General features: G+C 33.1%; 6 protein-coding genes and 1 long non-coding RNA gene across 8 annotated transcripts; 3 read left to right on the top strand and 4 right to left on the bottom strand.

Moving 5' to 3' along the window:
* Positions 1–218: 218 nt before the first annotated feature.
* LOC116345016 (3-ketoacyl-CoA thiolase, mitochondrial) lies at positions 219–2,531 on the bottom strand. Its single transcript, XM_031774003.1, has 9 exons — positions 2,431–2,531; positions 2,187–2,341; positions 1,733–1,899; positions 1,382–1,648; positions 1,081–1,304; positions 800–1,017; positions 662–726; positions 439–593; positions 219–373 (listed from the first exon to the last, which is right to left on the bottom strand). The coding sequence occupies exons 2-9, from the start codon at positions 2,203–2,205 to the stop codon at positions 292–294; spliced, it is 1,197 nt and encodes a 398-aa protein (XP_031629863.1). The 5' UTR covers positions 2,206–2,341; positions 2,431–2,531; the 3' UTR covers positions 219–291.
* Positions 2,532–2,737: 206 nt separating this feature from the next.
* On the bottom strand, positions 2,738–7,575 carry LOC116345280 (protein MMS22-like). Its single transcript, XM_031774513.1, has 17 exons — positions 7,341–7,575; positions 7,012–7,240; positions 6,657–6,906; positions 6,371–6,574; positions 6,133–6,301; positions 5,684–6,065; positions 5,445–5,605; positions 5,257–5,372; positions 4,912–5,185; positions 4,520–4,832; positions 4,335–4,452; positions 3,956–4,261; positions 3,670–3,888; positions 3,245–3,588; positions 3,022–3,175; positions 2,919–2,956; positions 2,738–2,845 (listed from the first exon to the last, which is right to left on the bottom strand). The coding sequence occupies exons 1-17, from the start codon at positions 7,417–7,419 to the stop codon at positions 2,803–2,805; spliced, it is 3,399 nt and encodes a 1,132-aa protein (XP_031630373.1). The 5' UTR covers positions 7,420–7,575; the 3' UTR covers positions 2,738–2,802.
* A 147-nt stretch (positions 7,576–7,722) lies between these two features.
* On the top strand, positions 7,723–9,584 carry LOC116345281 (splicing factor 3B subunit 4). Its single transcript, XM_031774515.1, has 6 exons — positions 7,723–7,985; positions 8,255–8,338; positions 8,421–8,695; positions 8,769–9,125; positions 9,271–9,355; positions 9,446–9,584. The coding sequence occupies exons 1-6, from the start codon at positions 7,952–7,954 to the stop codon at positions 9,532–9,534; spliced, it is 924 nt and encodes a 307-aa protein (XP_031630375.1). The 5' UTR covers positions 7,723–7,951; the 3' UTR covers positions 9,535–9,584.
* A 200-nt stretch (positions 9,585–9,784) lies between these two features.
* On the top strand, positions 9,785–10,700 carry LOC116345026. The gene is made up of 2 exons (XR_004201478.1): positions 9,785–9,981; positions 10,197–10,700. It is a non-coding gene; the product is annotated as an uncharacterized LOC116345026 (long non-coding RNA).
* On the bottom strand, positions 10,616–13,439 carry LOC116345024 (BTB/POZ domain-containing adapter for CUL3-mediated RhoA degradation protein 3). The gene is made up of 3 exons (XM_031774023.1): positions 12,949–13,439; positions 12,602–12,855; positions 10,616–12,515 (listed from the first exon to the last, which is right to left on the bottom strand). Exons 1-3 carry the CDS (start codon positions 13,115–13,117, stop codon positions 12,039–12,041), a joined length of 900 nt encoding a protein of 299 aa, XP_031629883.1. The 5' UTR covers positions 13,118–13,439; the 3' UTR covers positions 10,616–12,038.
* A 394-nt stretch (positions 13,440–13,833) lies between these two features.
* On the bottom strand, positions 13,834–15,185 carry LOC116345025 (40S ribosomal protein S24). Its single transcript, XM_031774024.1, has 2 exons — positions 15,071–15,185; positions 13,834–14,484 (listed from the first exon to the last, which is right to left on the bottom strand). Exon 2 carries the CDS (start codon positions 14,471–14,473, stop codon positions 14,078–14,080), a length of 396 nt encoding a protein of 131 aa, XP_031629884.1. The 5' UTR covers positions 14,474–14,484; positions 15,071–15,185; the 3' UTR covers positions 13,834–14,077.
* Positions 15,186–15,694: 509 nt separating this feature from the next.
* Positions 15,695–25,314, top strand: LOC116345471 (neogenin). Of its 2 annotated transcripts, none has more exons than XM_031774886.1 (16): positions 15,695–16,645; positions 17,330–17,537; positions 17,857–17,993; positions 18,139–18,394; positions 18,484–18,978; positions 19,058–19,173; positions 20,033–20,192; positions 20,262–20,374; positions 20,453–20,835; positions 20,899–21,187; positions 21,265–22,569; positions 22,652–22,820; positions 22,900–22,994; positions 23,077–23,136; positions 23,203–23,433; positions 23,505–25,314. In XM_031774886.1, the coding sequence occupies exons 1-16, from the start codon at positions 16,534–16,536 to the stop codon at positions 23,540–23,542; spliced, it is 4,167 nt and encodes a 1,388-aa protein (XP_031630746.1). In that variant the 5' UTR covers positions 15,695–16,533; the 3' UTR covers positions 23,543–25,314. The 2 variants fall into 2 exon arrangements, with proteins under 2 accessions (XP_031630746.1, XP_031630745.1); XM_031774885.1 differs by having other exon boundaries at positions 19,580–20,192.
* The last annotated feature ends 1,134 nt before the right edge of the window (positions 25,315–26,448 follow it).

The raw sequence follows: 26,448 nt of genomic DNA, 5'->3' as shown, positions 1-26,448 counted from the left end.
TGATTGAGAGATGGAATTTAATGTTCATTGATTCATAATCGCTAATCATTATTTGCCAATGAATTTGATAAAGAATGTCGTAAATGCGTATTGTAAGTAACGTCTTGGTTTCTAAAAAGTCTGAGTGACTGTTGAAAGGAGTAAAGATTCCAAAGGCCATCAAAATTTGAAAATGAAATATGTTTAAAACTTTTTTCAGTTTTTATTCCAACAATTAATCAATTAAGAAGATTTTTTTTATTTATTTATTCATTTTCTCTGTAACAAAATAGAATTGGATTTGGCATGAAATTAAACAGCTTCAAGAAGAACTGCAATGCCTTGTCCGCCACCAATACAAGCCGCACCAACAGCTCGTTTCAATCCTTTGCGCCTGTGTAGAATAAAGAGAATGTATAAAATGCATGCTTTCGTTATAAATGAGTGACAATGGCTTACTTCAATTCATGCACTAAGTGACCAGTTATTCTTGAGCCAGAAGCGGCTAGCGGATGACCAAGAGCGATTGCACCTCCATTTACATTTAATTTATTGATGTCTAAATCAAGTGACTCGGCACAGGCCAGTGTTTGTACACTGAATGCTTCATTGATCTAAATACAAATTGATAAATTGAGTGTTGTTTAATTATGAATGTTAATCGTATAAGAAATCTACTCACTTCAACCAAATCAATATCATTCAATGTCAATCCAGCTACTTTGAGCACATTTTGAATGGCAGGAACTGTAATAAAACGAAGAAATTTATAAATTATTTGTATTCAAGATCAGTTGTCCGTCCATCATTTTGTACATACCTGGACCAATGCCCATAATTTCTGGTGGTACACCAACGGTTGAGTATGCAACTAATCGGGCCAATGGTTTAAGATTGTTTGCTGTTACAGCCTCTTCAGATGCAACCAAAACCGATGCAGCACCATCACAAATGCCAGAAGCATTTCCAGCAGTTACAACACCATCCTTTTTAAATACTGGTTTCAATTTTGCAAGACCTTCAACGGTGGCTTGAGGTCTATGAAAAAAAAAAACAAATAAAATTGATTGATTTTCATTTAATTTTCATTCGAAAACTTACTTTGGATGTTCATCGACAGCGAACGCAACTTCTTTTCCTTTGACCTTTACTGGGAATGGTGCAATTTCGGTCTTGAAAACACCTTGATCGTTTGCTTCTTTCCATAGTCTTTGCGAACGCAATGCAAACTCATCAACTTTATCACGAGAAATTTTGTGTTTAACTGCCAGATTTTCGGCAGTTATAGCCATTGGGAATTTGCAGTAGGAGTCTGTTAAACCAGCCTAAATTCATCGAAAATAAATGTGTTACAAATAGATAAATTAGATTTATTTACATCATCTAAAAATGAATTATTTACCCAGAGACTGTCTTCAAATGCATTGGGAACACCTAGAGCCGCACCAAAACGTACATTACGTACAATGAACGGCGCTTGTGTCATATTATCAACGCCACCTGTAAGAGCAATTTTGGCTGCGCCAAGGATAATATCTTGGGCACCATTTACAATCGACTGAAACCCGGAACCACACAAACGATTCACACCTAATGCCGGACGATCAATTGGAACACCACACAATAATGATGTATGACGTGGCAGGTAGATTCCATCCGATTGTGATGACTAAAATCAAATTATAGCCATTTTCAATATCATGTTTATTATGAAAAGTCGTGAAAGAAATAAAAGTGGAACAATTCTACATACGACCAAAACATTGCCAATGATCACTGAATCAACTTGATCGGCCCGGACGCCAGCTGCTTCAAGTGTTGCTTTGCATGCATGCACCTGTAATTGGGTTCCAGTTACATTTTTAAATGTTCCACCAAACGTACCAAAGGCAGTTCGTTTTGCTCCAACAATGAAAACACCTTTCGCCAAAGAAAATCATTGTAAATTTGAAAAACATTAAAAAAAAACGGTGAAAAAATTCTTTAAAAAATATAATCAATCTTATGTTTTTCATATTATCATTCAAAGTCACTGTCAGATTTTATTTTCAAAAAGTCACATTCAATGAGAGATACCGCACCGATCAAAGTTCAAATTTTGTTTGCTACAAAACTTGTTGAAGTGTTGATTATATTTGCATTGAATTTGTCAATTCATGCTATCTACATGATATCACCGGCATATTTTATCAAATAAAATTACACACCTTTTGTTATAGCCGACATCTTATGCTCGCTTTTTTATCTTCAAAAATTTGAAATTAAATTTTCTAGTGATTGAAAGTAATTGTTACAAAGTCTAACTGACTTGAATACAGTTGTATTTAATCTGAAGCTCTCTTTGAAATTATTTTGTAAGAAGCTAGAAAAAAATTGATTTGGCAGATTAAATAAGTAGCAATTAAACAAAAGATGAAAACAAATCTAAACAAATTTGGGCGAAAAAAATACAAAAATTCAATTTTGTGCTCCAATGAAATCACTCAACACAAATAATTCGGCTCTCTTTTGATAAAAAAACACAATATATATTACTACGCATACAAATAAAAAAACTTTCAAATTCTTCACCACATTCGTATAAAATCGAAGTGGGTATGCGTTTGACGTTTGACTTGTGTGCGTATGTGTGTGTGACAAAATCGAACATAATTGCCGCCTGGCACAATTTGGGACAAAATGAAAATCGTTATTCATACATAGCTGACTGGAATTTGGTTTTTATTTTATTTTTTGTGTTTGCAAACGACTTTGTTAAACATTAAATCAAATATATATAGTCTCAAAAATTTCCAATTTTTTTTTATAAAAATTGAACTCGATTTATCTTGGTCTCACAACATCTTCCAGCTGTCTCAGTAAGTTTCTTTAATAGAAAAAATGGGAACAACATTAATAATCGGGAAATTGCTATGGTAAAAAATCCTTAAAAAATTTACCTTAGCCTAGCATCCATTCCGGCCTGTCGCAGATTTTCCTACAAAAAAATTCACACTTTATTCAAGCAATTTTTCTTCATTAAATTATCATTCGAAAACTTACCACATGCTCAACTTGTTCTTTAATATGGGGCAATACCTCAGCTACACATCTTGAATTGATTCGGGCCAATTTTTGCATGAATTGAAAGAAAAACGTTGCATAGTATGAAAGATTCTTGGTCGTTAATGTCTTGAGATTCGATGTAACAATTGTTCTGTAAATAACAAAAAAAAAAGACAAATTCACAGACCCGTGTATATATTAGTGATTTATATGAAATTACCGAATTTCCAGTGAAGAGAGATAGGCTGGCGATTTGAATAACGCACCAAAAAAGTCAAAAATCATTGTTCGACTCGGTAGATTTTCATCTACCATCATTGCATGTTCATATAATGTGATAATTGTGGTATTCAATAATACACGAACAATTTCAGTTTCATTGGATGCATCGCCCAAGATTTCACTTAAAATATTGACAACGATTGGTGCATTTTGATGAATCTCGCGTCGTTGTGCCGACAAAAAATTATTGATCATTTTTTCTAGGATGAATTGTAAGGTCGATGATTTAAATTGACGAGCAGATATCACAAACGGCTTTGAAATTGCTCGTTGATTTGGATGCTAAATTGGAATTTAAAAAAAAAAAATTATAGAATTTTACAGTGGGATATTAGTTGATTTTCAATGGGTTTTTCATCGTACCAGTCGAAATTGTGGTATCCATTTAACAATTAAATCGGTTAATACTTTTTCTAGTTGAGCATCTGATTTATAGTCCAATTTTTCAATGCCACCAACAATCAAATGCCATACTTTGTGGACAGCTTGAATGGAAATGATTTTCTGGGGTTTTCCCATCAACAACGGCAACGGCAATATATAATGGTCCATTATCACAGAAAAGAAACATGTCGGCTTTGACTGTAATGGAAATGTGTAAAAAATTCATTAGAAATTCTATGCGGTGGGATAGACTCTTGTGATTTACCCGAACATAAACAATTGGCGAACAATACAAAATGATTAATCCAATAGCGATATGTATTTTGTTAATAATCGGAGGTGATTCCGACATTGGCACCCATTTTTCGAAGCCAGTTAAAATTGCTTGTACATGACTAGCAATTTCTTTTTTCGTTGAATCTTGTGTATCGGCATCTGTATAAGATTCACCACAATGTGCAAAGAATATGTTCAATGGCTCTTTGGCACTCAACAGTTCCGTTTCGGTGGCTTTACACAACAATTTAAAACTCGATAGAGTACACACAATTTTAGTCAACTGACGTACATCCTGAATAATTAGCGTAAATAAAATGTAAATAATTCAGATATTAAAACGATTGATCATCGACGAAATGATTTACCTCATTTTGATTTTGTGACAGGATTGAGCATTTTATCCATAATCGTAGAATTGTGATTTGTTCGATTCTATCAATAAACTCATCAGTCAATATGTTCACTAGAAATTTGGTAGTTGTCCTGAAAATGATTTAATCTTTTTGAGTATCGAAGAATGAATAAAATGTGGATTTATTTTTTCTCTTACTGAATATCACAGCAATTGGCTTCGGTAAAATGATTGAAGAGATCTTGAAAATTAGCCAAACCATTGTTACCATTGGCATGAATGCAAAATGTTGCTGCAATATCCGGTACACCACCATATACTTTACTCTGACGATAGATTTGTTTCACAAATGGCAAAATATTTCTGTACAAGATATTTATCACTTTCTCATGTTGTTCGGAGTATTGTAGTTTATGTTCCATCATCCGTACAAACATCTTATTGATGAATTGCAGACATTTTTCTTGTTCAGATTGTGAACACCGTGATAAATATTCGATGATCCATGAATCTAATCAATAATTAATAAAAAAAAAGTGTTTTAGAATGATACGAAAAATACAAATTAAAAACGAAAATAAACCTCTCACCAAATAGCATGTATTCGTCCATTGCAAAAATATCGGATTTCTTATAAATACGTTCTAATCCATCGATCATGATACGAAGAACGGGCAATTTATTTTCGTCTGAATTCAATTTATTGACTTGTTCTAGAAGACGGTTCACATAGTTTTGCATATTCATCTCTTGATTTGAATATAAAATTAAAAGTGCCATATGACCTTTCATCACACAACATTGACGCGGTGCCGATAATTTTTCCAATCTCAGTTGCAGTACGATCGAGTATAAACGTTGTCCCTGTCAAAATTATTCGATTATTAAGTTGAAGTATATTAAATGGGTGGCAAAGAAAATAACACAAGCCATACAATTTCTTTAACTCCAACGACTGATGCCAAAATCAAAAACAATGTAAGTAAATTATGAATACCAACTTCAGTCAGTGCGTATAGCTTTGATTCTCCGAATTTAATGAAAATTCGTCCTAAATGTACGAGATACGAATTATATATTAATAATTGTTCATTTTATGCCAAATAAATGATAGATATTTTACCAATAATTTTCATAATTTGATTTCTGGATTCCTGTTGAACTAAACGTTTCAGTACTTCACTCATCAAATTCATAAAAATTGTATAACTGCTCATGTCTGCCGTGATATTTTCATTATTTATCAATTTTTGTACTTGCTCCAAATATTCCGTGGCAGTTTTTCTACTCCGAAGAAAAATTAATGGCATTAATTTACAGTGAAATTTTAACAACAGAAAAAATTGATATAATTCAACTCACCCGATGACCGCCAAAGCAGCCGGTGTTGTTCCATTCAGATAAAACGATGAATTTAATTTTTTATGAAAATATTCCCAAAATGTCATAATCAATTCGGATTTGTGTGGCCACCAATTGATCAATGAATTGACGATTAAAAGTGCAACGCGTAAATGTTGTTCACTTGGTTCGGCCAAAACAAATGCTTTCAACACCGATTCAAGAAAATCTGAATTTTCTCGTACACGTAAACTGCTTGGTCCATGAAAAATGCCATTCTCTGAAAAACCATGTAATACAGCAACACCATTCAATAGCCACAATGGAAAAACGGTTGAATCATTCAGAAAAAGTGTGTTCAATTCACGTGAAATGCTCGGTTGCTTCATTACAGCGTATGGACCTAAAAAACAATAAATCGGTATTTGTGTGATAAAGTTTCTATATAAAATATCATATAGATTGGGTACTTTTTCGTTCACGATGTAAGTTTAACGCTGTTTCAAAGTAATGCCAAAACGAATTCAACTGTCGACCGTTTTCATGGAGCCGCTCAATCAGTAATTGCACCAGTAACCATATTTCTTTCATACACGTGCATGTAAATGGGCTTTTTAGTGGTAACTCTGTAGTATGTAACTGAAAACAGCAAAAAATTGATAAGTAAACGAAAGAAACAATTTGTAGAAAAAAACTCAATTCTTTTACTTTGTTGAATTTTGCTGCCGAAATGAGCATTAAATCGTATAGGAGCAATTGAAGTTTCTCTTCAAATTCCGTATTTCGAAGCGTATTCTCGGTGATCATTAGATTTTGATGCAATTTATCTTGTTCGATGCGTAAACAAATAGTCAAATAAATCCAACGCCATTCGATGTGTCCATGTAATAAATGATACGCTGGAGAGGTTGACTAAAATTGAATTCACATTTTTATAATTTAAATTAAAAAATCAGTTGATTTGACATTTAATGTCGTGCTATACGGTTCTCACTTCATTTCCCAGTGTGCTGTAAATGGTATGCAATACATCGACGATTGGGAGCGCATTCAGTTGCTCTAAATATAGTGCAAAGGGCCGTAATAAATCTTCAACGATATTATGCTTAATTCGGCCAGTGAATAACAAATGACGCAGTTGAAAGAGAAATGTTGAGGTTTGTTGTCGCATTAAAAAATAACTTTTTTTCGTAACAAACGTACTATTCTCTCTCGATGACACGATTAACGTTTGTACATTCATCCTTAAAGAAAGAAAAGAACATATGTTTTCCTTTATATGTGATTCCCCCACTCTCTCTCTCTCTCCCTCTCCACCTCTCGTGCCGTCATTTTCTCACATAACATACCTCGCTTTGCCAAGTAAATCCTGTAGGATTGTTGGATCGGTTAAAACATCTTCCGAAAATTCCAAATCGAATAATTTTTGATTGTGAAACTTTTTGAAATTGCTTTCGATCAATTTTATTTCATCATTTGCGATAAAACCTTGCTCATGAAATGTATGCTTCGTTAATTGATCATCGCCGGTACAATTAAGGAAGCGTACACATTGACTAATATCCTCTTCATAGTTCACTGCAACAAAAATTCATTCGAATTCAATTCTATGATATAGCATATATGTAGGTAGATTTGTATCAAGCGTCGTTAATCAAAATTTGTTTCGTTTGTTTACCTGTTTCTTCAACTTTTTTATTAAAATCGGTTATGTTAAGTAGATCTTCGTCCAATTCGAAAAAATCATCGTCCAACATTTTATGCTTATTTTTACTTTTGGTTTATTTCAAAACAAAAACTCTATATTTAAAAATAAAAAAAACACAAAATGCGATATTAGGCAACGCACTTTATAGAAACGCGTGTAACAGTCTTTGTTTTGTATGTGTTACTATTTATCTTTGAACCACGACTGACGATGCTTGCAGTTCGACTGACAGGTACATAGATATCAATGTGAATGCGCGCCACTGTTCACATACATACATACACTCACACGTACGATTTTGTTTATTTTGTCTCAATGCCAAAGCGATTGTCACAATTTGACAGAACTTACCAAAACGTTTACACATCAACACAACAAAAACTTGTCATTCGATTTGTTGATCGAACGATTGAAAACAACTTTTGAACTTGAGATTTGGTTTGTTGTACTCTTTTTATTTTAAAATTGTAGTCTAAATATTATCGAATATTTAAAAAAAAAACATTGTTAACATTCATGAAGTGTTGAATTGTTTGCTATTTAACGCATTTATTGGAGTTAACACAGAAATAGATTAGAAAATGGCAGCCGGTCCAATAGCCGAACGTAATCAAGGTATGATTTTTGAAAAACACTTTCAAGAAAATGATCAATGAAACGAAATACGGTTAATCGTGAGAAACATATTTGAATGGAAAACACGATAAAAACATGAAGGGTTCCATTAAATTTGATTTAGTTTGGATGACTTAACCTCACTTTGAATGTAAATTTACAACCACACATTCAGCCCAAAATCGTTGGCAAACTACTTTCTATAGTTGTGATAAAGACGATGATTACAATGATAAAAAGTGTTTATTAAAAATTTATTCTCTTTTTAGATGCCACAATTTATGTTGGTGGACTGGATGATAAGGTGACTGAATCATTACTCTGGGAGCTGTTCGTACAAGCCGGTCCAGTTGGTATGTCTAAATTTGAATAAAATCTTACAATTTACATGTATAGATATGTTCATTCATGATATTTTCATTTTATTTTCATTAGTTAATGTTCATATGCCAAAAGATCGAGTGACACAAATGCATCAAGGATATGGTTTTGTGGAGTTTTTAAGTGAAGACGATGCTGATTATGGAATAAAAATTATGAACATGATCAAATTGTATGGAAAACCGATTCGAGTGAATAAAGCGTCTGCACATCAAAAGAATTTAGACGTCGGTGCAAATATATTTATTGGAAATTTGGATCCCGAAGTGGACGAAAAACTGTTGTACGATACATTTTCGGCGTTTGGAGTTATTTTGCAAACACCAAAAGTAAGTGGAATTTAAATAATTTGCGATTAAACAAATTGATGTCATTGTCATTGAATAAAAAATTGATTTATAGATTATGAGAGATCCAGAAACGGGTAATTCAAAAGGATTTGCATTCATTAATTTTGCAAGTTTCGAAGCATCTGATGCTGCAATGGATGCAATGAATGGACAATATTTATGTAATCGACCGATTACGGTGTCGTATGCATTCAAGAAAGATTCAAAGGGTGAACGGCATGGATCGGCTGCCGAACGTTTATTAGCTGCTCAAAATCCATTGTCGCATGCCGACAGACCACATCAATTGTTTGCTGATGCTCCAGTTCCGATGATGATGAACCCAATGATGCCACCACCACCGCCGGCACCACTACCACAATCACAATTTGGAGTTACTATTCCACCGCCACCGATGCCACCAAGACCGGTAAGACTTATACATTCAATTCGAAATTTATAGATTTTATTTGAATGTTTCAGCATCAAATGAAGATGTGAAATCAGTTCAAAACTATCTCTATTATTGCACTCAATACATAAATTGTATTTTTAAATTATCATTTTATCAATAGATTATGCCCGCACAACCGCCATTGCCTGGAGCACCACCGGCTAGAATGCCACCTATGCCATGGCAAAATTTTCCACCTCCTCCTGGTAAACATTCAATTTATTACTTTTCATCGGTATATTTCCATCAAAGTCATTTTTCATCATTTTTTGTTTCGATTTCTTATTCATTTTTAGGTGCTTTTCCACGACAAGCATTCCCACCTCCGCCAATGCCACCGCGACCACCAGCATTTCCCGAAGGATTTCCACCACCACCATTCTAAAACATTTCAGTCAATACACACTGTCGCCGATTGTAATTTTTAAATAAATATATTTCAAAATACAAAAATGCACGTTTTCATTTATTCAAAAGTCCGGCGCTTATTCTAGAACTCAAAGTCCTTTCAATTTTATACAACATAATTTATGTCCTAAAATGATTCTTCGAATACATTGTCAAATACTTGCTGTCGCTTGTGTGTTTAAATGTGTATGTGTGCGTACGTGTATGCTTTGCGCGCCAAAATCACAACTGTTGACAGCCATCGACTCAAAGCACAGAATGAAATAGAGCGTAACAACGTTTGGTTTGTTGTCTAAATTCGTGTACATAATTTTTATTATTTTATACAAACAATATAAAAACGGAAGACAAAAAATTAATGCAGCTATGACAATGACTAGTCGAAAAGGTTTTGCTCGTGGTTTGGAAGCCGAAAAAATTCTAGGTAAGAAATAATTTCAATCAATTTGGATTATTTTATTGGTTTCGCTTAGAGATTGATGTATCATTGGGTAAATATTAATTTGGTCAATAGTGTTTACATTGTGTACGAGTTTATTCCAAAATTTTTCATGTTCCAAGAATTCTTGTCCATTGACATTTGTTATGTCATTATGCGTATTTTTTTATGAGTTTTTATATTTTCTCTTCGTTTCATAGGTGCAACTGTTAAAAGGGGCGAATTGGAGTTCCTGATAAAATGGAAGGGCATCGAAGAGGCAGATTTGGTACCATCGAAAGAAGCCAATGAAAAATGTCCACAAATCGTGATCAAGTTTTACGAAGAACGATTGAGTTTCAATCAAACCGATTCACAATGAAAAATATATTATTATCATCATTGTCACATTTAAATTAAGCAAACGTTAAGCATGTAATAACATAAGATAAGAATTATAGACTTAGTTAAACCAAAACCAAATGTTAACGAGATAATAATGTGTGCATCACCGTGAAATTCAGGGAAATGTTGAAATATTGATGATTTGAAATGAATACTGTGATGAGTTCAAATGATTATACAATGCTACCGAAAAGCAGTCAAAGTTCAAAGTTGATAAGAAATAAAAGTGGCACTGTTTGTTTCGTCAATCTCAATATTTTTAATAAATGATTCATATTCAATTACAAATAAAATGGAGTAGAATACATCCACAGAATGGACCTTCATTTTTCCTCTTAATCTACATAATTTGTTCCGATCACACGATATCTGAATCATGACAATTTTTGAAATTCATTTGCCGATTATGGACATATTCCATTTAAAAAAAAAAACACAAAATCAGAGGACGTACGTAGAAAAAAAAATCTTACGAAATATTTATATAAAAATGAATTTTGTTTTAATCATTATCGATGTTTGATGGGTAATTGGGTATAGTTTTGTTGTTTGTTTACATAAAATAATCGATTGGTAGAATCGATGAGCCCAAATATTCAATAATTTGATAATAAAAACAGACATTTTTGTCGCCGAAATTAGATAAACATATTTTTAGATAATTTCTTCAAAAAATAACGCACGATTTCTTTTTGGCAGTGTGTTAAAATAATTGATTTTACTCCAAATACTTGAAGAAAATCAAAAAAAAAAATTATCGAAATACAAATATATATTTTTTTTCTCATTAAATCACAAAAAGTTTTTAATTTTTGCCGCTAAATATTAGATAGTTCGCCCTGCGAAATTTCATTTTTTTGTGAGTGTATTTTTCAATAATTTCGGAATTTAGATTTAGATTCTGCTTAAAATATAAAATCAATGTAGATTTTTCTTTTTATTTAACAGTCACATACTGGCGTTTTAATAGTTGATTTTTTTTTAAATGTAAATTTGTTTGTGCAAAAAGCACGTCGTAATGAAAACAGGTGAAGGATGTAAGTAAAACCAAAGCGGTTTGTCTATTTGGTCGTTATCCAGATTAATTAAACTTATAAATGTTCTTTTTTAAGCCAATCTTAGGTGATTATCATCGATTCTTGACTCTGAAGAAAACTTAAGTTGATGTTCTTTGCGCGCAATTTGAATTGCCTGTGTAGAACGTTCATTTTTTTGTATTGTTTTTTTTTTTGATGAAATCTTTTGGAGAATTGATCAGAATTTCAAATAGAACTACTATGTATTGACATCAATGAAACGAAACAAAACGGCATTGATGATGCGAAGAAATATGATAAATGCGTTGATAATAAGAAAAGGAGATGAAAATTAAGTGATAAAAATAACAAAATTGTATCACGAAATCTAAGACCAAAAATGTCTTATCTCTGCTTCTTTTTTTAGTATGTGTATGAATATCTGATTGTCAATATACGAAAACATTTTTTATTTAAATAAATCAATCGATCCAGAGCGTCAATGCTTCTAATTTTTGTTTCTTTCAATTTCCGAAAATGTGTGTTCTCTTCCTTCTTTGTCTCATGTTTGGAATTGTTTTAATGTGATTTTTTCTTTGGTAAAAATCTTTTCCGAAAGCTATTGCTTAATTGTCGGGTCAATCATGTGCCCGTATTCTGTTTATTTAGTCGCAGCCGCGCCAAACCGGATCGTTCTTCTTCTTCGTCGCTGGTATAGGTCGATATACCACCAACAGCAACAGCACCACCACCAACTTGTTTATAGCTGGATGTTGCCTTCAGCAGTTCTTGATCGGGCGCATTTCGATCTTCGTATAATAAAACTTGTAGCGTTTCTTCATAGATTCTTGCTTCGGGAAATTCGACTTTTGTATGCTTTTTATCGGTGGCATATACAATGGACGTACAACATACTTCGGCCACTTTACGTCCGTTACCATAAAATGACCAACAACAAATTTCATTCGAACCAATCACATCTTTAACAAATAGAATTCGACCACTAAAACGTAGCGATAGTTTATCAAATAGTTCGATGTTTTTCAATAGATTGTCATCGGATGTATGAGTGTACGAATATTTATTATTATGTCGATTGATTAACAGTTTGACCACAGGCTGAAATTTATGAAAACGAAAAGAAAGAAATGGTGTGTTAAGTGGCATTCATTTAATTAAAAAAAAAAGACGATAAAAAAAGGTACCTTTGTCGATGCGCTAATCAAAATTTGCTCTTCTTTTTGCGATGTTATTAATGGCACACGGCAAATTGGCTCTGGCTCCTTTTTCTGCAATGCTCGTTCACACGAATCGGCCAACTCTGTGATGCAATAGTATTTCGCTTCGGCCAATAATTCCGCAACACCTTTCGGTGTTTCAGGCAATGAAACACTACTATCTCGCAAATAATTCAAAATTGTTGCAAAATGTGTACCACATCGATCAATCATAATCCAACCTGTGAACATAATACTCATTGTGTTTTAACATTTTTGTTTTTTCATTTGTTGCGTCCACTGAAATGAATAGCAATTAATAAAATGAAATTTACCCTCTGAATCGGTGAGCACTTCCATTCGGCCACTGAACATTGCCTGTAGCATTGTATCAGGTTTTGAAGTCAATGTTGCAATCGTTGTTTGGAATAGATGACCACCCACATTTAGTTTAACATATTGTGATGGATTTCCATTGATTATTGTTTTGTGATCACCAGACATTGCACTCGTTTCTTTTATTTAATTGCCTAACACTTCTACAATTTACAACCAATAAAAAATCTTCCTTTGTTTTAGTTATATTTGAACTGTGTCAAATCACAATGTATCCCAAGAGAAAAATATATAAATAAAAATGAAAACAATCAATTCGATTTGAATGAGACTTTGTAAGCAACTTAAAAAGTCGCTCTACAAAATTTCTAATAATTTTTCTTGTTTATTTAGTGTCTTTAGACTGTTTTCGGTTCGAAAATCAGCTGGGCGTTTCACGTCTCTCTATCGCTTCACTAGATGTTAGACCTTTTTTTAGCTCTTATGTACAATTTGACATTTGGCTTTTTTGTTTGCACAATTTTTATAAAATTGTTCATAAAGCGAGAGTGAGTCTGTTATTGCTTACAAATGGGTGCGTTCACAGTACCTGGTCGATTCACATGGACAAAATCGTACGAAATTATCTTTATGTTTTATATTTTTATATGCAAAATATGTGCCACTTTTGATTTTTTTCAATTTATAGATTTTGTTTGGGTCAATTCACAATTATCCAATAAGAATTTTATTTTGCAAAGATAAAAGAGCCCAGTCAATCGATGGATAAACTAAATTTTGATACTACCAACAAGTGATGCTCCATCATAATGCAGTGAAAGATACTGAAATGAATATTTAACCATTTAAGAAACAAAACAAATTTGATCGTATAATTTTTTTTTAAATGTGTTTCATACTTTCGAATAACACATACATTTATTTAACAAAGAAAAATTGATTTTTTTTCTTTCACAAAACAATTGAAAGAGCTTCATGTGAACCTAGCTTAAATTCAGCTTCTCCCATTGTATTTTTCTTCTGTTGTTGGAAAGTGTGCGATTACCAGAAAGTATAAACAATAATTAATTTTTTTGAATGTTGTTGGTGGTGGAGGCGACGGTAGTGAAATGTTCACATTAACGCATCTTATTTCTTTCCGGCTTGGCCAACCTTTGCTTTCTTGGTACCGCGCACCTTCTTCATTCTGTTCTTGCGTTCCTTGCGTTGTTTTCGTGTTTGCTTTTGTTTTTCGTACAAACCGTGACGGGCCAAACGGTATTTTGGTTCGAATTTCTTTGCAAAGTCCAATGTATCGTAGATCAATGCGAATCCGGTTGATTTGCCACCACCGAAGTTTGTACGGAAACCGAATACAAAGACAACATCGGGTGTAACTTTGTACATAGCCGCCAATTTCTCGCGAATGTCTTTTTTGCTGACCGATGACAAACCAGGATGCAATACATCGCACACCATTTGTTTACGGCACAACAAACGGTTTGTCATGAATTTACGGGTACGAATAACAGCAGCCGATGACATTTTGATTTATTCTGCGAAAAAAAAGAAGACCAAGAGAAATTCTTAATAAAATTTCAAATTTAGCAAATATTATTGTATGTGTGACATTATGTGATTAAATGAAATATCGAATGAAACACAAGAGCTGGCCACTTATGTTGAGTTGTCACAATGGTCAGTTGGCATTTCGTGTTTATAGCGAGCGATGATATGCCGCATGTTCGATATTTTTTTTATCATATACAATCACGTTCAGTTGAATGGTCAATCACGCATATCACATTTTATTTGCACAAACTATATTTTTTTTTTCGCCTGACAAAATTGAGCAATTTCCCGTAAAAAAAACGAACCTCTGAAATTAAAGTGAAATGTGAAAGAAATTTGCTAACGAAACTAGTGGAACCGAACATAACCTATACGCGTGCACAGAGAACCCAATATATAAACACGTGTAGATTGAGCAGTCCACTAATTTCATATTTTTAAATCAATTTATTCATGGAAACTTTCACAATAATTTCATAAAAATTCATTGTTATCATATGCACTAAATGTTTTATCGTTAATTCATGGACTTTTTACGGGAAATTGCAATGTTTTCGTATTTATATTCACCTATTTGTTCACTGTGAAACAAGACAGATACGTCTCTTCGCAAGCACAAAATTTGTAAAGAAAGAGTTCACGGCAATGCAGGCAAGACTTTGATAGATGTTACATAGTTTACCAATATGGCGGCATGCTTTAGTTCAGTTTTATTTGTGGTGGCGCCACCAATATAACAACGTAGCATTTTCGTTGAGTTTATGACTTTTTCAAAGCATTGATTTATTTCTTTCGTTTTAAATTGAAAAGAATTCCAATCATTTTTCTGTAATATGTAAATGAAAAAAATGCCAATTGATTGAAAATGTAATTTGTTTTTATGATTATTATGGAATTGGCATGGATTCGGTATGGTTATCGACATTCATATTTCGATTTTGTCACTTGGCATTTACAGATGCTCTTGAAATGTAGGTGTGTTCCATTCTTCCATCTGTCTATTCAATCTATCTAACACACATACACAAATCAATACAGATGCTTCGCCTTGCACAAACAGAACACTCGCACCCATTGAATGCATCAACACGATCGAGTCGTTGTATTGTGTGTTGTGGCGTTTGAGTGTGCGTGTGTGCATGTATTTGTGTGATGCGCGTAAATAAGTCTTTTTTACCCGTGTTTTGTTGTTGTTACACTGAAGTGTAAACTCTCTTACGATGCCCATAACTCAATTGAATTTAAATGGCGAAGTGTGAGCCCGACTGATTCTCTCAATTTTCTTGCTCTTGAATTTCGCTTCCCAACCATATTTTGTGTGTATTTTATTCTTGACCATTTAATTTACTATGTGTTTTAATTTTTGGTTTGTGTACGATTTTTAGTCGATTTGTAGTCAAAATAAAAAAACATAGTGAGAATAAGTGTATGGAAAAACCATTTAGAATTAGTGTTGACAACAAATTTTCCGTATTGACAATAAAACGCGAACGAAATCAAACAAATAAAAAAGCATTCATTCACCGCGATAATTTGTTTTAAATCAAAACATAAATTTCATAGTGTTTTTTTTTTTTTTTAAAAAAAAAGGAAAAAATACGGTGTACGTGAAAAAAGGGACCAGGAAGCGAAAACACGAGTGTGGAAATCAGTTGATTAGAAAATATGAAGTGACATTTTTCTCTTTCTCATTCATGGTATTATTTTGTCTCATTTCGCGATGGTGAATTGAGTTCGTCGGCTATATATTTGACTTTTATGTGATTTTCCGTTTGTTGGCTCACGCTTAGCATTGAATCGGTTTTCCGCGGTATCGTTTTTTTCTGTTTGCCGTGTTTGAACTCTATTGAGTTGGTTAATATATTTTATATATGCCAGGATTGAAAGGGCTGAGCATAGCATATACCGAACCAAAAAAGAGAGAATCAAGTGTAATTTATTAGTTGACGCATACAATATTATAATCCAACAAACACATTGACGGCACATCATCGGTGGATAATGGAATACAATCGATTTGGTGTGACAACAATATGATAATGGTATTAGCAGCGGCAATAGCAACGACAAAGACGACAAACAAGACAATGTTTTTGTTTTGGACGGTGTCTGTATTATTGTTTACGATCATCGATGCTAGCCAAAGTATGTACATTTTTCCCAAATGAAAAAAAAAATCGTTTTTATTTTCTTCTTCTTTTTTGCTCTACTCAAAATTTGATATCCATGCTACAAACAATTTAAAAAAACAAATCTGATGATATTTAAGCTGAGCGAATTAGCGTTTCAATTTATTTAGATTTTCATGCGCTGTCGTTTGTTGATTAACGTTACAAGCGACTTTATATGCATACCATGGAAATTATGACTATAATTCGAATTAATTGAGATTTATTGGGCTAATAATAGTTTGGAAAATATCCAGTTGCAACCATAATTTCGAATATGAGCTATGAATATTATTTGATCGCGCATTCGCTCGCTCATTTGTGTGTGTAAAAATGATTTTGCTTCAAAATATCATTAACTTCAAAGCCATTGAGCCGTCGTCGTTTCGATTTGGTTCGATTGGTTTGAAGTGAGATCGTTATCAGTTTGAGAAAAGGAAACGAAAAAAACGAAATAATACGAATTGATTTTTAAACGAGTCTAATGCGAGTTTGTTGTAAATCTCTCGCTACTATAAACCGCTTAAGAGATATTAACCAAATGATTTTCATGTGTGCATGACTTATCTTACATTCGGGTACTTTATTTCAATGTTGTTTTTTCTTCTCTTTTCTTCTTGTTCTTCTTTTTTTTATAAAACATAAATTGTTGTTGCAACAGCATTACGATTTACGATCGAACCAAGCAATATCGTTGTATCTGAAGGAAGTTCAATTTTATTACCATGTGAGGGTGAATTAACGCATACAAATGCTGATCATTTGTTAACGAAACGCAAATTCAACAAGAATCGATTGGATTTACTGCCGAACATACGATGGAGGGGGCCAGATGGTCAAGACATTGGCATCGTTGGTGATACATTTCGGTAAGGCTCGTCAAAATAAAAACAACAACAACAACAACAAAAACACAACAATTACAATTTAGCCTGGGTCAATGCGTATTGTAAATTGAGACGTCATGTGACGCGCTCAAATTTTAGTTAAACTGCATATTTCGGAACTGCATGCGGGCGATTTTTGTTTATGCACTTTTCCCACAAAAACCGATTTCTATTTTGAAACATTCAATGCATGCACATCATCATTCATGTCTTATTTATTTCGTTTTTTCTGTCTCTCCACGTTACCGTTCTCTTCGCTTTTGGTTGGATTCTTTTTTTTACGGATAATTGCCCAATTTAGAACTCAACTCGAGAATGGCTCTTTGTACATCAGCTCAGTTGAGGAAAATCGAGGTTTAACCGGTGCCTATCAATGTTTACTCAGCAGCGATGGCATCGGAACAATTGTCAGCCGGTCTGCGATTGTTTCCATTTCAAGTAAGTTTTATTTGGTCTTGATGAATTTATCATTTATTTTAATAAAAATGCCATTGATTTAAATGAATGCGAAAGACGTACAACTGATTTTAAATTGGATTTGATTAATTTTTGGTTTTTTGTTTTGTATGTCTATTGCCAACAGAATTGCCAGAAACAAATAATTTATTTCGGGAATTGTATTTATATCCCGGTCAAACGGCGTATTTTAAGTGTTTAGCATCGCCGACAACAATGGAATTGGGCAAATATCATGTTCAGTGGTTTAAAGATGATTTACCATTGACTATTGACAACACTCGAATGGTATTGTTTCCATTGGGTGCAATTGAAATTGATGAATTGATTGCATCCGATAAAGGAACGTATCAGTGCAACGTTACCTCAGGAACTTTTTATACGTAAGCCGATTACATTCAATGAAAAATAACACCCTTGAAATTACCCAGATGGCATTTACCAATTCAACGGTCTTTTCATTCTATTTCAGACATAGTAGTAAAACTAATTTAAATATTAAAGCTGGCGGTGAACCGCAACAATTTCAGCCGCCAACATTTTTGACCGAATCAACATCGAAAACGGTGAACGAAGGTGAAACGGTCACATTGGACTGTGTTGCAAATGGTAATCCTCGGCCGCAAATTAAATGGCTTCGAAACGGTGAAGATATTGATATAAGTGAAACAAATCCAAGATTCCGCATGATCGGAACGGGTTCACTTCAAATCACATCGATCGATGAGGCAGATGCTGGAAATTATCAATGCCGTGCAAGCAACAGCATGGATTCAGCCGATATTGAAATTTCATTGCTTGTTCAAGTGCCTCCGAAATTCATTCAAAATCCCACTGATCGTATCGCTTATGAAAAAGATGAATTAGAAATGGTGTGTGCAATAAAAGGTAAACCAACGCCCATTGTGCAGTGGCTGAAAAATGGCGATGTTATCACGCCAAATGACTATATGCAAATTGTTAATGGGTGAGTTGAAAACAAATGGGTTTGTCTGCGACGATGCATTGAACCAACTCAAATTGTTCACATTTTCCATTTAATTTAGACATAATTTGCGAATTCTTGGAATTATCGAAACGGATGCCGGTATGTTTCAATGCATTGGCAGTAATTCAGCGGGTAGCATTCAGGCGGCAGCTCGACTTGAAATCGCTACACCAAGTAAGTTTTTTTTTTATTTAATTCGAAAAATAGTTTACGTACGAAACATCGCGTTAATTCACAGCAGACGAAAAATCGATTTGGCATTCAAAAGAAAAATAATCAACGTATATTTGGTCCAAAAATTGTCGTTTTAGATTTTTTACCAAAACAAAAATTATGTATTAATGTTTTCTTTTTAGATTTTAATAGATTTTATATGTTTCAAACCCGTTTCTTTTCCTTTTTATTTCTCATATACTATATCTTTTTTCTGTTTTTTTTTTCTTCTTTTTTATGTTCATGTTTAATTTCATCAATGATCGTTTTGCATGCTCTTGCGTTTGAAATTCTGTTCGTGTGGTGTTTTGTCAATTTGGTTTTAATTTGATTTGATGATTGCATCCAAACGAATGAATTAAATTAGAAGGAAAAAAGGGTAAAAAATCAAAAGAAAAACATTCGAAAATGAAATCGACCATGTTATCGTCGACTGAAGTAATAGCTGCCGATTCACCAATTCATACGGCCACACCAAAATTGGCCACCAATTCAAAATTACCGACAAATTCAATACCAAAAAGCATTTTCAATAGCTTACAATCGAAAGATAAATTGAGCAACGAACAAGATTTAAATAGTGATGATTATGATCAAAATGGCGACGATTATGATGATGAAGATGAAGGAACCATTCATCAAATCGATCCAAATGTTAATCCGAATACATTGCTGCATACATTAACACAACAACAGGCCAATGAAAAGAACGAACAAAATAATCGAAAATCATCATCATCATCATCAATAGCAACAACAATAGACGCTGACAAAACTAATGCCATTAAACATTCTACTGATTTATTAATCGAACATTTAGATGGTGATACAAATTTGAAGGCGCTTATACCGGGACCACCAAGAGATCTAGTTGCGCAACTAGTGAATCGATATGTAACACTTAGCTGGATGGAACCAGCTCGAAATCCGGACGAAGTTATATCATACACAGTATTTTATAAAATGACTTCAAGCGAACGGTGAGTATGATGATTTAACCATAGAAAGCAGAAAGATCTGACTCATTTTCAATTCTTTTCAATGTTTAGCGAACGAAAGTTAACAACAAAATCACGTGATGAACAAACGGCAATCATTCAATCAGTCCTTCCAGGCAAAACGTATCACTTTCGTGTGGTTGGTAATAGCAATCATGGTCCAGGTATGTATAAAAAAAACATTTTCTTTTGTCTGAATAAATCGATTTTATTTATTAATTGCTTTGGAATATAAACACCAGGTGAATCGTCAAATATCTTTGAATTAACAACACAACCCGATGAAAATATTGCCGGTGCTGTTAAAAATGTATTTGGACAAGCCCTTAGTCACAAAGAGATACATGTTCGATGGACACCGCCATTGATTTCAAATGGAAACATTTCCAAGTATCGTGTATATTACACTGAACCAGACGGTGTTGATCTGTATGTGGACAGTATTGGTGCTGAAACCGAAGTGATATTAACCGAATTGCATCCATTCACTCAATATGCCATCTATGTTGTGTCAGTCAATGAAAATGGCATGGGAGATTCGTCGAAAGAAATCACAGTGAAAACATTTTCATCAATTCCGGGCGAATCGCCATTGAATGTTACACTTGAAGCAACCAGTTCAACTGTAAGTTCTATAACATACATTTCTTTTTGTATAATTATCAATTTTTGACCATTTTCATAATAGTCAATAACAGTGCGATGGCAACCACCGCCACCAGAAGAGCAAAATGGTCAAATTACCGGTTACAAAATTCGATATCGCAAACAAAAGAAACATGTTCAAGTCGAAACAACGCCAGCCAATGTGCGACACTATGAGCTACGTGGACTGGACAAAAAGTCGGTGTATCAGGTGAAAATAGCAGCGATGACAGTAAACGGAACAGGACCGTTCACCGAATGGACCACCATCGAAACATACGAAAGCGATTTAACCGAAAGTCATGTACCTTTAAAACCAATAATCACAAACAGTAAGGATTCTCTCATTTATTCTCCCTCCCCCCCCAAAACGTCTAATCATTTTTTTATCTTTGTTTAAAATTAACAGCACGAGCAACAAGTAATAGTATATCAATTCAATGGAGTCCGCCCAATCAACAAGAGATTAAAGTGCGAGCTTATATTTTGGGTTTTGGCATCGGTATTCCGGATGTTGAGACACGTATCCTTGATGAAAAATTACGTTTTGTTGAGATAAAAAATTTGGAACCAAATAGCGAATATGTGCTGTCACTGAGAGCTCGAAATTTGGCTGGCGACGGTGAACCAGCGTACAGTAACATTCAAACACGTGACGAAGGTCCAATTGAAACTGGTGGTTTTGTCTTAGAAGTGCCAGTTCGATTGCGAGCAATTACAATGTCAGCCACATCAATTGTAGTTTATTGGACCGATAATTCAGTGAGTCGAGCTCCACATACGTCAAGCAGTCGTTTCTACACGGTTCGTTATAATATTGTTGATTCGACACGTTATAAATATTACAATACATCGGATATGAATTGTATGATTGATGACTTACGGCCGAACACACAGTATGAATTTGCTGTGAAAGCGGTTAAAGGACGTCGTGAATCGCCTTGGTCAATGTCTGAAGTGAATACAACATTCTCATTATCGGCCGTATCACCGCCGCGTGATCTTACCGCTCAACCAGATCCAACGAATCCACATGGTGTTATTTTAAAATGGTTGCCACCACGTAACAATAACAACGGTCAAATCAGTGGGTATTTGGTGTACTATACAACAGACTCATCGAATCGTGATCGCGATTGGTCAATTGAAACAGCAAATGCCGATACCACAATAAAAATTAAAAATCTCAAACAAAGTACTATCTATTATTTTAAAGTGCAAACACAAAATGTGAATCGAGCACAGCAAGGCACATTTTCGGCAATGATTTCGTATAAAACGGGCAATTTAATAAGCTTATCAAATCCAATCAATACAAATATGAACGAAGACCTGAAAATGCCAACAAACCATCACGGTTTAGCCAGTTTAATATTTAATGAATATTTAATTTATATCGTTGCCGGTGTGATAGTGGTGACACTATTGATTTCAATAAAAGTCGGAATGATGTTATGCCGAACAAAGCCACAAGGTACACCAGATGGAAAACATAATTATAATAAAGGTAATAGCGGAAATCAACCGCCCGATTTATGGATCCATCATGATCAAATGGAATTGAAAAATGTTGAAAAGAATCCACCAAATGATGGCGCATCAAGCAGCGGTGCAATGACTTTACCACGAACCGGCCATGAATATGAAACTGACTTATCCCATACGCATATCACAAACTCGCTGGATAAACGACAATACGTTCCTGGTTATATGAGTGAGTAACTGTGTGCAATCAACACTTAAAACAACAGCTTGTATATATTTTTATTTCGAATTTTTTTTAATCAATTTCATAGCAACGCCAATGAATTCAACATTAGATCGATCGCATTATACACGAACTTACAATCGTATGCTCATCGATCCGAATTCATCGCAACAAAATTTAAACCAAACACAAATGACAACGATTCCACAAACCCCCGAAAATCCATACAGTTACGACTCAATGCCATCAAATTATAGGTAAAAAAAAATACGATGATATAGAACGAATGAATACAGACATCAAATGACTAAATAATTATGAATATTTTCAATCTAGCAATCCCAGTATAACATATGCACCCGGCCTTTCAATCGATGTGCCAAAAGCACCGCGAGGTCAGGGCCATCCATTGCAAAGTTTTTCGGTACCAGGTAAGACAATACACAATTATTATTTTAAAATTCAGACACAATTGTTGTTCAAATGGGATAAATGTATTATTATTGTTCACAGGTCCACCCCCTCCTAGTCTCAATACAACACCATTGATCTCAAATCCCAACAAACATAATGGTAAGTGTCGAATGAAATTGATAAATCGTAATTCGATTGTTTACAATGTAAATTATGTGTGTTCAGTTCCAGCAGTGGCAATTCGTCCACAAAATGCATCGCCATATAAAAAATCGCTAACGAATAGTACAGGATCAACGATTGCACCGATCTCATTATCAAATACATTAACAAATCGTTTGCAACAATCGGGTCCAATGATTGCCCATTCATCGGATGAAATTCAAAGACTAGCGCCAAGCACATCAACCGAAGAACTCAATCAGGAAATGGCCAATTTGGAAGGTTTGATGAAAGGTAATTCATTCAAGATTCAAAAGAAATACGCATTTATTTTATAACACTCATTTCATTTATTTCTTCAATAGATTTAAGTGCTATCACTGCCAGTGAATTCGAATGCTAAGCATGCGATAACGATAAAAAAAAACAACAACAACAAAATACCTATTAAAAGAAGACCATTTAAACATACACACATTATATACAAAATAGATAAACACATAAACCAGCCGAAATCAACTGAAATCAGGAGATATTTTTGCAATTTTTAAACGAAACAAGCACATGAATTGAAAAAATACACAAATCTAAAATATAATTCGAAAATAACATCAGTTTAATCAAATGTGACATAAAAAAAGATGAAATTGACTGATGTACATTTTACATTTTACACTTAGAGATTATTTATTTAACAATAAGTATATTTCATAAAACAAACATTTTCACTCATCATCACGACGATTAAAAGATAAAAGCCATGACAAAACATCATTTTTATGAGCAAATGGCCAGACAATGAATCTGACTTAACATTGAATTGGAAATATTTTCCGATGATTGAATCACTGAATTCGCATCAGCCGACTGAAATAGTTGCCAAATATGTACGTTTTGATCCGAATTCAGCCAATGTCAGCTAAAAGTGAAATATTTCAGCTCACAATTAAGTTCGATTCAATGCTGACCTAATACAAAATATGTGTACTGTACATCGCAATTGAATTGTTCGTTTTTAAACAAAAAAAATTGAATGAAAAAAGAATGAATCAAGCGTGAAAACAAAGCAAAACATACTAATATATATAAAAAAAACTCATATGTGTCTAATCATAGTATATACATTTTAACGACGTCGTACGATATGATCTTTTTTTAAACTTTTATTATTATTTTTTGTATGAAAAATATTTAAGCAATTGTGAGCGGCAGCTTAAATATGAAGAAGCAAAAAAAAGCAGCAACAAAAGGGAAAATAAGCAACTAAAAAAAAAAACAAACAAACAGAAAAAAACATAAGAAATCAATAGGAAAATCAAGACTTTTGGGACTGATTTCAATTTTACAATTTACAATTTAAGCTTAAGAGTAATTTTTAAGTCATAACAAATGAAATTTTTAGAACAGCATCTGAGCGCATGAAAGGAATTTTTTTTTGTTCGAAAAATGTTTATATTTATCTCAGTGGTTTTGATTTATATTTCGTTCCTTATTAAAACCGGTTTTTAATCAAATGAATCAATTGTAACCAAAATATTGTAAGAATATTGCCAATAGTGAAAATAGCGTGTGTGTATTTTTTTCAACATCATCGTTTTTAGACTTTTAATTTGTATTATAAAAATCTTCTTATGAAATAATCATATATGCATTTGATACAATTCACATTCAAGACGAAAGAAACACACCAGATTGACCAGATTTTTCTTTATATTTCGTTCTCCTATATTAAGACAATTCATGCATTAGTATCAAATAATATTTTATACATTTTTTTTAACCTTCCACGCACGTGATGCCATTTCATCTGTGAATACGTCTATCCACTGCTCGTCATTTATTCATTCATTCATTCATTCATAATAAGTAAATCAAATTTGATGTTCGTTTCCTTTTTAATATTAATACTAAAATATTATGCGATAATGCACTTATTAGAGACGACACACACTCATTTAATATGTTATTCACTTCAAACATACATTAAAAAGCATTTGTAATATGGCTTTTGGCTGTAATGTGCATTCAAATATTTCATTCATCGTGACAGATTTACTTCCTTCAACCTTGAACATTCGAATCAATACGTAACATTACAGCCACAGGCTAACGTTTTTTCATTGTCGTCCGAGCCACACATTTTTGTTAATATTTATTAAATTAATACACGTATTTTTCCCTTTGGTTCATCAATGATTGCAATTTTTCTAAGCAAATTTTAGTCTTCGTAAAGGGAAATGATCAAATTATAAAGCGTACAAATCAAATTCAAATTCATTCGACATTCATGGCATAGTATACACATTGGAATCGAAATTCCAATAACCACATTAAGTCTCATTAATTTTTTTCGTAATTTAACAATATTTAAACGAAATTAATTCAGTCCGATTTTTAGTCTCTCTTGTACGGCACTAAGCATTTTCATAAATATCTTTATATAAACAAGCAACAAATTTTTAAAACAACATTTATTGAAATCAAAATGATTTAAAATTTTGAAAAGAAAAGACAACAACAAAAAAATCATACGAAAAAAAATCATATTTATTTAAGCGCTCCAATTACTCTTTTTTTATAAATTAATTTATAGTTTTAAAGCGAATTTTATTTAGAAAACTATCATGAATATGGACTTTTTTATGTAGTTTAAATTTACAGAAGCGCGATTTTTTTTTATTTAACATTAAATGAAAATTTCCATTTATAAAAATTTTATTTTTTATTTTCATCACATTTTTTTATTCGTCTCTTCTTTCAATTTACAAATGAGAAGACAAATGATTTTTTTTAAAATAAAGATGATGAAAAAAAAAATTGGAAAAATATACAAATACCTTGTTTTATTTCATTTAAAGTTTTTGAATATGACATTTAAATAGCGAATTCAGAAGACGAGAAGGAGCTATACAACGGCATTTTTGGGAACTTTTGATCCCTGTAGGAACTTCCGTGGTTCCCCATCACCAGAAATATTGGAAAATTCTTTCGATTTGCTAATGCACGTTCGAATATACGGTTTCAACTAGTGATCGCTTTTTTGAATTTATATATATAAATTTAGTTTATAAATCCATAGATGTTCGTTACTTTCTATGCATCTCCTGAAAAGTAGTACCCTCAAAAAATGGAGTATATTAATAAATGAAACACCATAATTTTGTCATTAAATCTGTTTCGGAAAATACTATATTCTGTCAGAAAATTTCGATAAAACTTATGACTTACAGACTTGTTTTTAATTGAATTAGAAAAAAATTGAAAAAGATAATGGAACATCTTAAATCGACAAAGGAGAGAAAAAGAAAA

This window comes from Contarinia nasturtii, unplaced genomic scaffold (genome assembly GCF_009176525.2).
Source record: "Contarinia nasturtii isolate CC-2019 unplaced genomic scaffold, AAFC_CNas_1.1 Cnas_scaffold_1240, whole genome shotgun sequence".
Classification (NCBI taxonomy): Eukaryota; Metazoa; Arthropoda; class Insecta; order Diptera; family Cecidomyiidae; genus Contarinia; species Contarinia nasturtii.
This window is presented reverse-complemented; position numbering and strand designations above follow the sequence as displayed.

Bases quoted from the DNA above. Each gene is read 5' to 3' on its own strand.
- LOC116345471 (XM_031774885.1), top strand. From the start codon at position 16,534: ATGATAATGGTATTAGCAGCGGCAATAGCAACGACAAAGACGACAAAC. The intron at 22,995-23,076 runs GTAAGACAATAC...TATTGTTCACAG, and splicing joins GCAAAGTTTTTCGGTACCAG to GTCCACCCCCTCCTAGTCTC. The intron at 23,137-23,202 runs GTAAGTGTCGAA...ATGTGTGTTCAG, and splicing joins AAATCCCAACAAACATAATG to TTCCAGCAGTGGCAATTCGT.
- LOC116345281 (XM_031774515.1), top strand. From the start codon at position 7,952: ATGGCAGCCGGTCCAATAGCCGAACGTAATCAAG. The intron at 8,696-8,768 runs GTAAGTGGAATT...ATTGATTTATAG, and splicing joins TTATTTTGCAAACACCAAAA to ATTATGAGAGATCCAGAAAC. The intron at 9,126-9,270 runs GTAAGACTTATA...TTTTATCAATAG, and splicing joins CACCGATGCCACCAAGACCG to ATTATGCCCGCACAACCGCC.
- LOC116345025 (XM_031774024.1), bottom strand. From the start codon at position 14,473: ATGTCATCGGCTGCTGTTATTCGTACCCGTAAATTCATGACAAACCGT.
- LOC116345016 (XM_031774003.1), bottom strand. The intron at 1,649-1,732 runs GTATGTAGAATT...ATTTGATTTTAG, and splicing joins TCATTGGCAATGTTTTGGTC to TCATCACAATCGGATGGAAT. The intron at 594-661 runs GTGAGTAGATTT...ATTTGTATTTAG, and splicing joins ATGATATTGATTTGGTTGAA to ATCAATGAAGCATTCAGTGT.
- LOC116345024 (XM_031774023.1), bottom strand. From the start codon at position 13,117: ATGTCTGGTGATCACAAAACAATAATCAATGGAAATCCATCACAATAT. The intron at 12,856-12,948 runs GTAAATTTCATT...TTATGTTCACAG, and splicing joins AGTGCTCACCGATTCAGAGG to GTTGGATTATGATTGATCGA. The intron at 12,516-12,601 runs GTACCTTTTTTT...CATAAATTTCAG, and splicing joins TGATTAGCGCATCGACAAAG to CCTGTGGTCAAACTGTTAAT.
- LOC116345280 (XM_031774513.1), bottom strand. From the start codon at position 7,419: ATGTTGGACGATGATTTTTTCGAATTGGACGAAGATCTACTTAACATA. The intron at 6,907-7,011 runs GTATGTTATGTG...TCTTTCTTTAAG, and splicing joins GATTTACTTGGCAAAGCGAG to GATGAATGTACAAACGTTAA. The intron at 4,262-4,334 runs GTAAATCATTTC...CTAATTATTCAG, and splicing joins TGTCACAAAATCAAAATGAG to GATGTACGTCAGTTGACTAA.